Source organism: Meles meles, chromosome 2 (assembly GCF_922984935.1).
Source record: "Meles meles chromosome 2, mMelMel3.1 paternal haplotype, whole genome shotgun sequence".
Lineage (NCBI taxonomy): Eukaryota > Metazoa > Chordata > Mammalia > Carnivora > Mustelidae > Meles > Meles meles.
Window position 1 is genome coordinate 28,361,168 of NC_060067.1, and position 16,647 is coordinate 28,377,814.

The window sequence follows — 16,647 nt, forward strand, 5'->3', positions numbered from 1 at the left end:
TCACAGTGTATCTTAGTATTTTAGTTGTAAATCAGGTTTTGATACATACCTCAATTGTGTCATTTCTTTTTATTGTTTTTACAAGCTAACTATAATGGTGAGTTCCTCATTTGCCAGTGGCATTGAGTATGATCAAAGCAAATCTCCAACATCACTCTCATTATTGACTTCTTGAAGTCCCTCATCTTTTGACTATTTGATACTATTGACTGTTACATCCCCTCATTCAGTGAGAGGGAATGACCAGCAAAGAAGCAGAACCCTGTAATATGGAACGACTGTTTGATTGAGGCCTTCGTGGTCAGTTGATGAATGAGTATTTTCATGGGCTGACAACTGTTACTTCTCTCTAGAACCACTGAACTATGAATGTCCTGTATAGTAATTACACTTGTCAATACTTAGAGGTATTACACATGGATTCTTTTCTCAAAGCTTCTTTCTCCATTCGTTGCTCTTATCTCCCTTTTTTTCTTTTTTTTAATACCAGTGGGGAGACCTCCCACCTCCAACCACAGCCAAAGACCCCAGGGGGAACGTGCAGTGTGAGACCCAAACTTGTCTTAAAGAGTACACGTTCAATCAGTGCATATACCTGTGTTATATGGACAAAGAGAAAGAACTGTCCTTGGGACAGCACTTCTTAGCCTATTTCCTGGTTTCCTTGCACCAGTCCAAGGCCTTACTCATAATTAATCATTGAGTAATGCCTTAATCAATATGGCAGTGGGCTGGGGAGGCGGCTATATTACCAGGAGAGATGAGGCAAGTCCGCTGGCTTCTTTAACTTTTGCCCTTTGACCCATGAAGTCTCCTCTTCTTTTTAGATGTTGTTAGTACTAAGTGATTATGGCTTTACTAGGTTTTTTGTTTGTTTTGCTGTTTTTTTCTTTTTAGAGAGAGAGAGTGGGTAAGTGCAGGAAGTGGGGAGGGAGAGGGAGAGGTAGAATGTTAAGCAGGCTGCATGCCTAGTGATGAGCTCAAGTGGGGTGGGGGTCTCATGACCTTGAGATGATGACCTGAGCGGAAATCAAGAGTCAGGTGATGCATGCTTAACCAACTGAGCCACCCAGATGCCCCCACTAGATACGTTGGTGGTTACATTCCTTACTGGTTCAGCTTCAACAGGTCAAGTACTCAAAACTTTGTAGTTTACTACATATCAGCTGGCTAAAAGGAAGAAGAGTTAAGATTTTAAGAATATACATATTGTCTGAGTGCCTTCTTTTAATAAATAAGGAAGACAGAAGGCTACAGTGTTACTTTTCTTCTGAGAGCCAAAGTGTTGCCTAATCCGGGAATAGCTCCAATTCATGATGTTAAATGGTGAGCCTAGAATGTACTCTTTATTCATTTTGTTTATGTGATTGTAGTCGTCCTAACATATTTTTTTCTTCTGCTACTTAACTCCCCTATTACACAAGGAAGTTGGGGCTCATGCTGAGATTATACATTGCAGAGGAGAACATGATTGCATTTGTTTCTATATAATAGCTACCTATTTTAGGTACTTTGGAACTGAAATATAATCTACAGATCCTCTTGGCAGGCGCAGAGCATTTGATTTCTCAGATAAATGTCAGTTTGATGTTTATTCATGCTAGATTTCTCAAAATCGCAAACAGAAACTTTGTTACGAACCTATGATGAGATGTGTAATAAGCAATGTGTTCTGATGTAGAAGTTAGGAAACCAAGTTAATACTCTACTCATTTTAGGGCATTGGCCGGAATTAGATTGAATCACATGCTATTGATGATTTTGTAGGTAAAATATTGTTGGATATTGGCAATTTCATATGATTTAACCTAGTAAGATGAGAATTTCAACAACCTTAAGTCACTCTCTGCTCCTTCCTGTAAGGAGTTCTTCCTTTTCCTACTCTGATAGCTAGGCTGTTTGTTTCTTTTTTACTATGTTCTTTACCATCATATCATTTGGTGAGTCATATTCATCTTTGTTTTCATCTGTCTCTGACTCCCTTTCTGGGTTAGCATCTCTGTTCCTTTGATTAAAAATATTATGGAAAGTTGTATGGACTGGGATGGTCAGCCCTAGTACCTTCTTATTTAAATTAAAAAAAAAAAACAAACACAGCCCCCCCCCCCCTTTTTTTCTAAGACAGAAACTTTCATGACGAAAAAGGTTCTAAGGTCTTTTGGCTAAAATTGACAGACCATGAAATTGAGAGCCATTAGTCTGGTACCCAGTTTTCTAACACTCGACAAAGAATATAACTTGGTGGTTTGGGTTTCTCATTTGTGAAACAGTGACCGTTTCTCTTATCTACTTCAGAATACTGGTGTTAAGTATTAGTATATAAGACGAATGTGTTAAGCTTTTTAAACTTAAAAAAATACTTATTTAAAAAAATTTTAATTGAAGTATAATGAGTAAATAATGTTGTATTAGTTTTGGTTGTACCACATAATGATTCAATATTTGTATACATTGTAAAGTGGTCACCATGATAAGCCTAGCTAACATCCATCACTATACATAGTTACATTTTTTTTCTCCTGCTGAGAACTTTTAAGATCTATTCCTTAGCAACTTTCAAATAGGTAATACAGTATTATTAACTATAGTCATCATGTTGTCCATTACATCCCCAGGACTTAATTATTTTATAACTAGAACTTTGTAGCTCCTTTTTCCCCAAAGATTTTATTTATTTGACAGACGGAGATCACAAGTAGTCAGAGAGGCAGGCAGAGAGAGAGAGGGGGAAGCAGGTTCCCCACTGAGCAGAGAGCCCGATGTGGGGCTTGATCCCAGGACCCTGAGATCATGACCTGAGCCGAAGGCAGAAGGTTAACCCACTACGCCACCAGCTTTTGATATGGTTCACCTACTTTGCCCATACCCATCCCCCACCAATCTGTTCTCTGTACCTATGAACTTGGGGTGGGTTTTTTTCTTTTTTTAAAGATTCTGCATATAAATGAGATCATATGATACTTATCTTTCTCTTTCTGACTTATTCATAATGCTCTTGAGGTTCATCCATGTTGTTGCAAATGGCAAGATTTCATTCCTTTTTCTGGCTGGGTGGTATTCCATATATGTATTCTATATATATATATTTATTTATATCTATTATAGATATTCATTCATTCCATATATATATACTACAACACAACTTTATCTCTTCATCACTCAGTGAACACTTAGTTTTTCAGTGTCTTAGCTACCATACATAGTGCTGCAAGGAACATGGGGTGCAGATATCTTTTTGAGTTAGTGTTTTGTTTTCTTTAGATAAATACCCAAAAATAGAATTGTCGGATCACGTGGTAGTTCTGTTTTCAGTTTTTAGAGGAATCTCCATTCTGTTTTCCATAGTGCCTGCACAGTACTGCACAAAGTTTTCCTTTTCTCCACATCCTTGCCAGTACTTGTTATTTCCAGTTTTGGGTTTTTTGTTTGTTTGTTTGTTTTTTGTTTTTTGTTTTTTTTTTGATGATAGCCATTCTAACAGGTGTGAGGTGATATTTCATTATGCTTTTGATTTGCATTTTCCTGATGATTAGTGATGTTGAACACCTTTTCATGTACCTTTTGGCTAACTATATGTATTCTTTGTAAAAATGTCTGTTCAGATCTTCTGCTCATATATTTAATCAGATTTTTCCTTCCGAGTTATATGAGTGTCTTATATATTTTTGATATTAACCCCTTATTGGAATTATGATTTGCAAATATTTTCTTTTTCATTTTTTAAAGATTTTATTTACTTATTTGACAGAAGAGAGACACAGCGAGAGAGGGAACACAAGCAGGGTGAGTGGGAGAGGGAGAAGCAGGCTTCTCGCTGAGCAGGGAGTCTGAGGTAGGGCTCGATCCCAGGATGCTGGGATCATGACCTGAGCTGAAGACAACTGCTTAACTGACTGAGCTACCTAGGCGCCCCTGCAAATATTTTCTCCCATTCAGTAGGTTGCCCCTTTCATTTTGTTCATAAGGTTTCCTTTGTTGTGCCGAAGATTTTTAGTTTGATGTGGTCTTGGTCTTATGCTTGGTCTATGCTTATTTATTTTTGCTTTTGTTGCCTTTGTTTGTGGTGTCATATCCAAAAAATCATCATCAAGACCTGTGTTAAGGAGCTCAGGGCTTATGTTTCTCTGAGTTTTATGGTTTCAGGTCTTATGTTTAAATCTTTCATCCATTTTGAGTTCATTTCTGTGTATGGTGTAAGACAGTGGTCCAACTTCATTCTTTTGCCTCTGGCTGTCCAGTTTTCCTAGCACCATTTATTTGAAGGACTGTCCTTTCCCCTTTGTATATTTTTGGCTTCTTTGTTATAAATTAATTGACTGTATTTGTGTGAGTTTTTAAAAAAATATTTAAATTTAAATTCAACTAATTAACATATAATGTATTATTAGTTTCAGAGGTAGAGGTCAGTGAGTCATCGGTCTTATATGATACCCAATGCTTATACATCATGTGCCCTCAATGTCCATCCCCCCCACCCACCTCCCCTTCAGTAACCCTCAGTTTCCTATGATTAAGAGTTTCTTATAGTTTGTCTCCCTCTCTGATTTCATCTTGTTTTATTTTTTTCCTCTCTTCCCCTATGACTCTGTTTTGTTCCATAAATTCCACATATGAGTGAGATCATATAATTGTGTTAATCTGGTTGACTTATTTCACTTAGCATAATACCCTTTAGTTCCATCCACGTTGTTGCAAATGGCAAGATATCATTTTTTTTAAATTTTTTTTTACAAGTTTTGTTTTGTTTTTTTTTTAAAAGATTTTATTTATTTATTTGACAGAGAGAGAGATCACAAGTAGGCAGAGAGGCAGGCAGAGAGAGAGGAGGAAGCAGGCTCCCCGCGGAGCAGAGAGCCTGATGCGGGGCTCGATCCCAGGACCCTGAGATCATGACTTGAGCCGAAGGCAGCGGCTTAATCCACTGAGCCACCCAGGCGCCCCAAGATATCATTTTTTTTGATGGCTGAGTAATATTCCTGTGTGTTTGTGTGTGTGTGTGTGTGTGTTTATGTGTGTGTGTGTGTGTATACACTCATATCACTTCTTCTTTATCCATTCATCTGTCGATGGACACCTGGTTCTTTCCATAGGTTACTATTGTGGACATTGCTGCTATAAACATTCAGGTGCACATGCCCCTTCGGATCACTACGTTTGTATACTTGGGTTAAATACACAGTAGTGCGATTGCTGGGTTGTAGGGTAGCTCTATTTTCAACTTTTTGAGGAACCTCCATGCTGTTTTCCAGAGTGGCTGCACCAGCTTGCATTCCCACCAACAGTGTAGGAGGGTTCCCCTTTCTCCGCATCTTCGCCAACGTCTGTCATTTCCTGACTTGTTAATTTTAGCCATTCTGACTGGTGTGAGCTGGTATCTGATTGTGGTTTTGATTTGTATTTCCCTGATGCTGAGTGATGTTGAGCATTTTTTCATGTGTCTGTTGGCCATCTGGATGTCTTCTTTGGAAAAATGTCTATTTATGTCTTCTGCCATTTCTTGGATTGTTTGTTCTTTGGGTGTTGAATTTGATAAGTTATAGATTTTGGACACTAGTCCTTTATCTGATATGTCATTTGCAAATATCTTCTCCCATTTTGTCAGTTGTCTTTTGTTTTTTTTTTTTTTGTTGACTATTTCCTTTGCTGTGCCAAAGCTTTTTATCTTGATGAAATACCAGTAATTAACTTTTGCCTTTGTTTCCCTTGCCTTTGAAGACGTGTCTAGCAAGAAGTTGTCTAGCAAGAAGTTGTTGCGGCCAAGGTCACAGGGGTTGCTGCCTGCATATTTGTGGGTTTAATGCTGGGCTTTTTATTCTATTTCAATGATCTATGTGTCTATTTTATGCCAGTACTGCTTATTACTGTATATAACACCGTGTATTAACACTGTATATTAACTGTGCTGGAATTTGAAAAAAAAACTTATTTTAAAAAAAGCAGTATTTTTTCAAGGTATTGTGACTAATTGCAAAAGTGACAACTAAAGTCATCATCAACATGCGTTTGGTGCCCAGCATGTACACTGGGACCGTGCCCTACACATTTTTAGGTATTAAAAAAAAATAATAAAATATACTTTAATACTTGAACTTGATAAAGAGATATATATATACTGTTTAGATTTCTAAAACTTTGTGATATAGTTTGGAGTCAAGGGGTGTGATGCCTCCAGTTTTGTTCTTAAGATTGCTTTGGCTATTGAGGTCTTTTGTGGCTCCATAGAAATTTTAGAATTGTTTGTTAAGTTCTCCAAACTTTTAATAGTCAGCAGCCAGGGTAAAGAGAATAGTATTCTTGTGGGACAGATAAAGGTTTTACGTTACAGCTCTGCCTATTATTTAAGAAGATATTTGCAATCTAGAGCTGGTTCCTTTGTGATTCTTCTGAATGGATCAGCTCTTTTTCTTGTGGAGAATGGCTGGGAGATTAAGATGAGGAACTCTGGAATTTTGTTTTGTCTTTGTTTTCTAATGTAGACTATCAAACCTATTACTGCCTTCACTCAGAACATCTCCCTTCAGATTTTGGTATGGAAAGGTTGGTGTGCCTCGCTCTTAGCAATGCCTTGGAAGTCATAAATTATTTCTGTTGAAGTAATTTGCTTTTAGCAATCTCCCCGAACTAGGAGGCTGGAAGTGACTTGTTATTATGCTTTTTCCTTCGGTTCTCCCTTTCCTTCCATGAGAGAGGCCACGCAGTGTAGTGGTTAATAGTGTAGGCTCTGTGGTTAGGCTGCCTGTTTTAAAACTTGCTCTTATTCTTACAATGTGACTTGTAAAATATAAATAGTAATAGTACTGACTTGAGAAGGTTTGTTGAGAGAATTAAATTACTTAATACATCGGAAGTGTTTAGTGTTTGAAATAGTGCTAACACATAGCAAAATAGTAAAAGCTTGATAATGGTGATTATAATAACTTTTAGTATTTTTCTGTATAAATAGTAATTCTATGGGCAATATGTTCTGATTCTCTCATGGTCTGCTTATCTCTCTGGATTTCACTGATCTTATCAAAAATCCATTGATCTTTTAGGACAATGATGTTTATTTTTTAGGGAAACCTACTTAGCTACCTTCTCTATTTTGGTCTAGTTTTCAGAGTATTTTGCAAATATGTGTTTCACGGTTTGAAGTTTGGAGTTAAAGACAATTATTTTGTTCATTGCATGATGGGATTATTTCCCTTGGTTTTCATGTTCTGTTGTTTCAATGGAGTTTTTTAAGGGACGAGAGTAGAGAGCACATATCTTTACACTGTTCTCTTCCAATATTTCTAAGAAGCAATCACTTACATTGTTTTATAAAATATTTTTCATTTTTATAAATATTTTTTATTTTATATAGTTTTATAATTTATTTTATTTATATAATATTTTTATATATTTATGAAATATTTTTGTACTGTCAGTCTCTAAGTGACATACTTAATTTAGTTGCCACTTCTTGCTTTTTCTGTTTAAGGTATGATCTGTTAGCTTCCTACTAGTACCGTGGAGGATATAGCTGTCTTTCACAGTTACTCTCCCCCACACACACGTTTCCTGCACTCACTCACCCCCAATATATTTATATCGGTAATAAGAATTTTATTTTTATTTACATAATTATGAACTCTGGAGCATGATGTGATTATTTTTCCTTTTCTGCACACTTTTTTCCTCCCCACTGGAATTCATTGATTTATTTTTTTAAGTTGGCTAAGTTTTACTAATTCATTATAAATCTTCCAATGCCTTCAGGTTCATATCCTGGAAGAATTTCTTCCAAGAACCTGCTAACTTGATCCAGTGTTGACCTACAGCTCAAGGTCATCTTAGGATTTCCCTTTACCATCCTCTAGGAGATGCTCCTTACCTTTCTTTTGTGTTGGAACCCTTGCTTCCTGGATTCCATGTGTTTTGTGGCTTATTTTTTATTTTGGTACATTCTCAAGTAGCTTTTTGAAAGGGTAAACCAGAAAGAAAAAATTGAAAGTCTTGCATGTTTAGAAAGTGTCTTTCTTCTCCTATTACTGCATTGATAGTCTGGTTGAACATAGAGTTTTAGGTTAGAAATCAACAAATTTTTTGAATTTTTCTCCATTATCTTCCAGCTTCCAATATTGCCTTGATGATTGCCATTCTGAAGTGTGAGCCTTTCCATGAAACCTATGTATAAGCTTGTTGAATCTTCTGTCTCTATGATTTTGAAATTTCATGCATTGTGCCTTGATTTGGTTCATTTTCAATATGAAGATAAACTTCCATGTGGGGAAATTTTCCTAAATTTCTTCTCTGATTAGTTTCTCACAGTTTTCTTTGCTTTCAATTTCTGGAAGTCCTCTTTTTTCAGACGCTGAACTTTCTGGATGGGTTCTCTAATTTTATTGTATTCCCTCTCCGATTTTTAATGTTTTTGGCTTTTTTTGTTTTATTTCCTGGGAGATTTCCTCAACTTTATATTCTACCTCTTCTGTTGAGCTTTTCATTTCTTCTTATTTTTTCTTTACCAATGCTCCTCTTTGTTGGTTTCTGGTCTTTATTTTGGCTGTATCCTGATCTTGTTTCATGCACGCAGTATCTTCCCTTAGTTCTGATTTTATTACTTTTTTTTTTTTAACATTTTCTTTTCTCTGCAGCGTCTTTGTTTCCTCCAAGTGGCCCCCCGCCCCCGCAATTTGTTATTTGACCTTGAATTCATATTAGAATCTTTCCTTAGGAGTTTAATGATTCTTGGCTTTTTCTTATTCATGTATTGGGCTCTAAAAGTCCATTGGAAGCTTTGTGCTCTGGTTGGAACTTGCTGACTATGGACTTTCCTATAGGGTAATCTGGCTGGACCATTTCTGGACCATAAGAGCTCCCCTGTATCTGTAGGTCTTTAGTCTGGTCCTTATCTAGTATTGTGGAGTCAGATGGGAAAAGAGAGCTGAGTGATCTCAACATTGAGTATATATGCCTGTATGGGTTCACTTAAGCCCCCCTTTGCAGTATGGTACCCCTAGCCTCAACTGTTTGTAGTTTCTCTCAGTATAGAGACCTTCCGTATTATAAACCTCCTAGGTTTGGGGGAGGATTAGTCAATTGACTATATGGTATGGGAGAGGGCATGGAGGACCATCTTATACAGACCTGCAAACAATCCTTCTCTTCTAAGTCTTCTTCACCATCACTTACAGACATGCCAAGTTCTGCTGATTCTTGAGTTATTTGGAGGCTTTGTGGCACACATTGGGTTGTTTCTAGGCTTCCTCCTGGTGAACTACCACATGGTTACTTGCTTTTAGTTTCCCAATTTTGTTGATATCTCCTGTCCTGTCTTCTGTTTCCATGAGAGTTAATTCCTTAATGGTGACAACAGCAAAAACAAAGGACTGATTTAATGGGATTTCAGGAGGGAGCTAACGCAACCGTGTACATACAACACTCTATCTTCAGTTGGAAGTCTACATGAGGAGAATATTCCTTTGTTTTTACCTTTGTGTGCCTTAATAGTTTTGTTTGGCCAGGATTTCCCTTGAAGCAATGAATTATTAAAATAACAGTGAGCTTTTAATTATATGGTGGGGAACGGTGCAGAGATCCCTTCACTTGGAACCTGGAGACTTTTCTTCTAGTCTTGGCTTGGGTGACTTCGGGCGAGTTGCTAAGCTTTTCAAAACCCCAGCTTTTTAATTTGTAAAATGAGTCAAATAGATGATGTCTAACACTTATTTCAACTCAATTGGTATCTTTTTTTTGTGAGACTATTTAATATCACTTATAAATCAGATAAGGGGATTTTTTTTTTCAATGCATTTAACATCATGTATTTTCTCCTGCCCCTGGAGGTTGAGACTTTTGCTTCTAAAACTGCAGATGAGCCCCACCTCATTTCATCTTCCAAAAATCTGCCTTTTATTTGGAAACTATGGTATTACTCACTGGCCTGGGAACTATACATCTGCACGTGGCCTGTTTTCCAGGGCACAGCTTGCTTTTCACTTATAATCCATTCTGTAAGTTGTCACTTTTGCCCTGCATTGAAAATGTGTTGCACAAAGATGAAAAGATGATTTCTGAAGTGGCATTTACACGTCAACTGTTTTATCAGGAAAAAAAAAGAGGGGGTACTAAAATTTTAATTTAGAATAAGGAGGACCAACGGAGATGCAAAAGGAGCTAGAGATTTTCTTTGGAGCAAGAACTTTCCCCTGACTTCTTAACTTAGAATAACTGATGGCTTCCTCGGGTCCGTCATCCAGCTGCTTATTGAGAGGCTGCCCTAACTATCAAGAGTGCTGGAGTTGCCTTGAGGGCCCAATCTTTTCCTTAAAATAGCAGCTCTCCAGTCTACCTGCACATTAAATCATGATGCCCTGGACCCCACCCCAGACCGACTGAATAAAAACATCTGGGTGTGGGGCCTGGACATTTCAAAACATCTCCCACCTTGATTTTTTAAATTAATTAATTAATTAATGATTTTCTTATTTAAGAGGGAGAGGGTGCGCATGCATGAGCAGGGGACGGGCAGAGGGGAAGGGAGAGTTTTTTGTGTTTTTTTTTTTGTCCTACTTCAAGGAGTTGTAATACATTTGTATACATTCATGTAATCTCTACCCCAGTTGAGACATAGAAAATTCCCTCATATGCCCACCTGGTCCACCTCTACCTCACTCCCCATCCCTGCATAGGCAGCCATTTTTCTAATTTCTATAACCATAGATTAGTTTTTGCTTGTTTTTAGACTTTATATGAATGGAATCATACGGCATATACTCTTTTGTCCATATATATAGGTCTATTTTTGGACTCTAGTCTATTCCATTAATTAATCAATTAATTAATTAATTTCCTTCCAAATATTTATTTATTTTTAATTTAAATTCAGTTAGTTAACATATAATACATTGTTGGCTTCAGAGGTATAGTTCAATGATTCATCAGTCTTACATAGTACCCAGGGCTCATTTCATCATATGTCCATCATTCGGTTGCCCCATGCACCCTGCCCCCTGCCAGAAACCCTCAATTTGTTTCCTGTGATTAAGAGTCTCTTGTGGTTTGTCTCCCTCTCTGGTTTTGCTTTGTTTTATTTTTTTCCTCTCTTCCCCTATGATCCTCTGTTTTGCATCTTAAATTCCACATATGAGTGCAATCATATGCACTTGTCTTTCTTTGGTTGACTTACTTCACTTAGCATAATACCCTCTAGTTCCATCGATGTTGTTACAAATGGCAAGATTTCATCTTCTTTTTTAAAAGATTTTATTTATTTATTTGACGAGAGAGAGAGATCACAAGTAGGCATAGGTAAGGCAGAGAGAGAGAGAGAAGCAGGCTCCCTGCTGAGCAGAGAGCCCGATGTGGGACTCGATCCCAGGACACTGAGATCATGACCTGAGCTAAAGGCAGAGGCTAAACCCATTGAGCCACCCAGGCGCCCAAGATATCATCTTTTAGATGGCTGCATAGTATTCCATTGTGTGTGTGTGTGTATGTTTATATATACCACATCTTCTTTATCCATTCATCTATTGATGGACATCTAGGTTCTTTCCATAGTTTGGCTATTGTGGACATTGCTGCTATAAACATTGGGTGCAGGTGCCCCTTTGGATCACTGCATTTGTATCTTCGGGGTAAATAACCAGTAATGTGATTGCTGGGTTGTAGGGTAGCTCTATTTTCAACTTTTGGGGGAGCATCCATACTGTTTTCCAGAGTGGCTGCACCAGCTTGCATTCCCACCAACAGTGTAGGAGGGTTCCCCTTTCTCCACATCCTTGCCAACATCTGTCATTTCCTGATTTGTTAATTTTAGTTGTTCTGACTGGTGTGATGTGGTATCTCACCGTGGTTTTGATTTGTATTAGGAAAAGAGTCTTTTTTTTTTTTTTTTAAGGATTTTATTTATTTGAGAAAGAGAGAACTCGAGTAGAGGGAGAGGGAGAAGCAGGCTCCCCACTGAGCAGAGAGTTCAATGGAGGGCTCCACCCCAGGACCCTGAGATCATGACCTGAGCCAAAGTCAGCTGCTTAACCAGCTGAGCCATCCAAATGCCCCTAGGGAGAAAGAGTCTTTTTTTTTTTTTTTTTAAAACATTTTATTTATTTATTTGACAGACAGAGATCACAAGTAGGCAGTGAGGCAGGCAGAGAGAGAGGAGAAAGCAGGCTCCCTGCCGAGCAGAGAGCCCGATGCGGGGCTCAATCCCAAGACCCTGGGATCATGACCTGAGATGAAGGCAGAGGTTTTAACCCACTGAGCCACCCAGGCGCCCCGGGAGAAAGAGTCTTAAGCAGACTGCCTGCTGAGCGTGGAGCTGGTTGCAGAGCTTGATCTCATGACCCTGAGATCATGACCTGAGCCAAATCCTAGAGTGGGAAGGAAGTGCAACTGACTGCCACGCAGGTGGCCCTCCCTAGGTGATTTTAATGTGAACATACGGTTGAGATCTTTTTCCTTAGAAGCTTTAAAACTAGGTGAAAGTTAAAAACTGTACATTAATTGCTGTAGAACATGGAAGACTATGATGAGTGACGTAGAGATCATGGGTGCATGATTGGAAAGCATTTAATTAATTGGAGTCATCAGGAAAGACTTCATTAAGGAGGTAAGTTTTGAGCTAGTGGACTTTCATACCAACTATTCTGACTGGGTATGGACTACCTGAAGAGCACTGGAAGCAAAGATTGGATGACGGGTTATAGCCAGATTGTGATTGCCCAGTGTTATTATGGGAATTTTGACTTTTTCCTGCAGGTGGTAGGGAAGTTTTGAGGAGGCATTCAGGATTTCTGGTGAATGAAATGGTATGATACAAGGTGGTACCTTTGATGTTTGATTCAATGGGAATGAGGACTATGTTGTTTGAACCAAATGAGGCAAGAGCCTGCTGAAAGAAAAAGTAGTTGGAGAGCTGCTAGCATGGTCCAGATGATAAGGATTTAAACTAGGAAAAAGGCAGTGGAATTAAAAAAAAATAATGATAGTAAACATTTGTATAGGGTTTTCATAATAAGCAAGTTCTTTCCCACATCTCATTAAACCTCACAATAACCTTGGGGGTATTTATCTCCATATTTTGTAAATGAAGGAACTTACATACAGAGGTTAAGCTGTTGTGAAGTAATCTTACAGAAATGGGGGTCCTGACTGGAATGACAGATCAGTAATAGGGAGTTGCAGGGATTCTTCCAACTTTCAAGGTTGGGTGTGGAAATGGTAGAATTCCTAGTGGCTAACTCAGTGTCAAGGCTCTGGTTCTGCTCTCAGGTAACCACGTACGTTCTTCTTTTTTTTTTTTTTTAAGATTTTATTTACTTATTTGATAGATAGAGATCACAAGTAGGCAGAGAGGCAGGCAGAGAGAGAGAGGAAGAGGCAGGCTTTCTGCTGAGCAGAGAGCCCAACATGGGGCTCGATCCCAGGACCCCGGGATCATGACCTGAGCCAAAGGCAGAGGCTTTAACCCACTGAGCCACCTAGGTAGCCCAACAACTTACGTTTTTTACGTGACTTCCATTACCCCTATGATTTTGATGGGCAATGACTGTCATGTGCGATGAAGGGCAGGGGAAGAAAAGGCTGCTCTCCATTCAATTTCTATCAAGTAAGAATCTTCATGTATTTTCTGAGTAGTTTTGGGTTTTCAGATAGTTAAACTTTGTTGAATTTTAGAAGGCTTAGTTTAGGTGTGGGGAATCCAAATACAGGGCTGATGACTTTGTCCAGATGGGTTCTTCCCTGAGTCTGTTAGTTGTGACCAGGTGGATTTCCTTTTGTCTTGAGTTTGAGACAGGAACCCTAGGAAAGAGAACTATGAAGCATGATGTAGACATTGGAGAACATCCTCATGGCTGTGATAACTAGGATGTTTGATCAAAATTACATCTTTATCAGAGCTGGAGACTGACCCCTACCCACCACTGTGGTAATTCATTCTGTTCACAAGTCCTCCAGGTCCATGTGATCATCCATCTCGGGTGCTAGGGTCCCAAGGCAATTTAAATACCAGCCTCAATCAGCCATGGAGGTGATGAATGTACTTTTTCATCTGAGATATTTGTTTCTCTGCAACTAGATAGCAGAAGAATGTGCCAGAAACCTACGGGATGTTGGGGGAGGTACAAAGGAGTGACTCATCATCGTGGCAAATCTTGATTAGATTTCTTGTGAAATGCTGGGTTATGGAGGAACAGGATGAGCCTGGGGATGAAGAGAGGGTGAGCTTCTGTGCCCTGGGCAGTTTCAGTCCAGGTGCTAGACTAACATTTATTAGCTCCAGCTGTGATGCAGGTAATTTGGCATGAAAACATCTTTGGAAAATTAAGATGTCACATTTTATTGCAACTGTTTTTTTTCCCCTTCACTTTAGAATACTGGAATCTTCAATGGCAGGAGACAGAGTGATCAGAAGACCGAGATGAATTTTAACACTATTCTACAAGAGATTCTTATTAAAAGGTCACAACAGAAAAAGAAGACATCACCCTTAAACTATAAAGAGAGACTGTTTGTGCTAACAAAGTCCATGTTAACCTACTATGAAGGTCGACCAGAGGTAGGAGACAATAAAAATTTACTTTGCTGCTTTCAATATTGATAATATTTCATAATGTTTCCCCCCCTCTGCCCTCCTCTCCCAATCTTATGGAATAAATTTCAGGCAAATGAAGTTAAGGTAATAATTTGTTATCATTTGGATCTGAATGATAAAGCTTAGAATAGGGTGAGAAATTCTTTGCAAGTCTCTTGATTAGGGTGTAGTATATATGGGTGTGCATTTTGTATCAGCCTACTGAATTAATCTGTTCAAGAAAACAGATTTCCACATCGGTTTTCGGTCCTTGTGGAATTCATTAAGTATATTGTATACACAAGGCTCCTTCCCATAAATGACTGTATTATGTGTCAAAATCAACTTTAGCCCATATACGCTGTGTCTGTGTCCATTGTTTTATATGAATAGTTCTTCATCGTTACGTGGAAATACTTAAAGGGGGTTAGGGATTTGGTGGAGCCAGCACACTACTGAGGCTGACCGGAAGCAGAACTGTTCAGCGTTTCTTGTGGTAAGCAGCTACCACAGTGTGCCTTTTATGGGAGCAAGGAGAAGTAACCTCTAAAAAGCTCCTTGGTGAGCACAGGGCATAGTGAGGGCGTGTTGCTCGGCGGCCAGCTCCTGGCTTTTCAGTTGTTTTAGTCTCTGGTTTTCCCACTAGAGGAGGCCTGTGAGTGTAGGGTTGCCTCTGGCCAGCCTTGTTTTCTCCAGCTATCTTGAAAATGCAGCATCTCGTCCTGCAGGTCTAGCCATGCTCCTCCCTACTAGAAATATTCTTGGATTCCAGAGAATGACTGGAGAGTGCTGTCCCTTTTGCCCACATGCTGTTGTCTGGTTGGTTATGGTGGGATTTTTGGCGATCTTATTGTTCGGTTTTATTTAATTCTTTTTTTTTTTTTTTCCTACCTAGAGTGCCTTCCTGAGAAATTGATTTATTTTTTTCAGTTGTTTGTCTTGTTTTTGTTTTTGTTTTCTTACTCCCACTGGTTTCTCTGTGTTTTGGTTCTGCCAATTCAGAGAAAATGGCATCATTGATTCTTTCTGGTTGTCCTTAACTCTGTTAATTACTGTTGTCTGTTGTGGCTTGTTGTTGTGACTTGTGGAATTCTGCAGGCTGATGTAATTTAGGACTGAAGTTCTTTATCTTTCTTCCTAAATTGCTGAAATGCTGAAGACCCAAATTTGAAAAACCCTTTGAGTTGTAAAACTTGGCCTAAGATGAATCTGGTTTTGGTCTTAATTTATCCTAGTCACTGTGACTTTTTTTTTTTTTTTGGCATTTTTGTGGGCACAAATATCAATATGTTTATTTATGTGGGTTTCTCCTGGTCCCTGCTGGGAGTATGTGTATATATATATATATATACACATACACATACACATACATATATATATGTATATATATTATTGGCATATGTGCTATAGTTCAATTATTATTTTTTTAAAGATTTTATTTATTTATTTGACAGAGAGAGATCACAAGTAGACAGAGAGGCAGGCAGAGAGAGAGAGAGGGAAGCAGACTCCCTGCTGAGCAGAGAGCCCAATGCGGGACTCGATCCCAGGACCCTGAGATCATGACCTGAGCCGAAGGCAGTGGCTTAACCCACTGAGCCACCCAGGTGCCCCTAGTTCAGTTATTAAATCTGAAAAATACAGAGTTCCAAAAGGCTTTCAGATAAGACCAGAAATATGAACTAGTTTAAAATCTGAAATAGATTTTAAGGGAAAACAAGACATTTTAGTATTTGGTAATTATCTGTTATAAATTGAACTTAATGTAATAAGTCTAAGAAAAGAACAGATATAACCATGAAAGTGGTAAAACGTGGTAGTTTCTTAACAAAAAAAAGTCTCAGAAATCAATATTATCTGCTTAGAAATATGGACGGGTACAGTTGAAATATGTTGCAATTGTTAGGTCACTTTGAAGATGGTAAATATACAAAGTTTAAACTGCCTTAATTGTTTTAGATTAAGTGGAATAAAGAGAACAGTGGGACCCCTCTTTATTTTATTTTATTTTATTTTATTTATTTTTTTTTTTTTTAAATTTTTTTTTTCTTTTTTTACAGAGAGAGAGAGAGAGAGAGAGAGAGAGATTACAAGTAGGCAGAGCA

General features: G+C 38.3%; 1 protein-coding gene across 2 annotated transcripts in view; it reads left to right on the top strand.

Annotated features, from left to right (window-relative positions):
• Positions 1-16,647, top strand: part of TEC (tec protein tyrosine kinase) — a 153,546-nt gene that overhangs the window by 49,697 nt on the left and 87,202 nt on the right. For both annotated transcript variants that reach the window (XM_045997703.1, XM_045997704.1), the window contains exon 2: positions 14,342-14,527. In XM_045997703.1, coding sequence (XP_045853659.1) covers positions 14,342-14,527 — 186 coding nt within the window. The remainder of the gene's footprint in view (positions 1-14,341; positions 14,528-16,647) is intronic.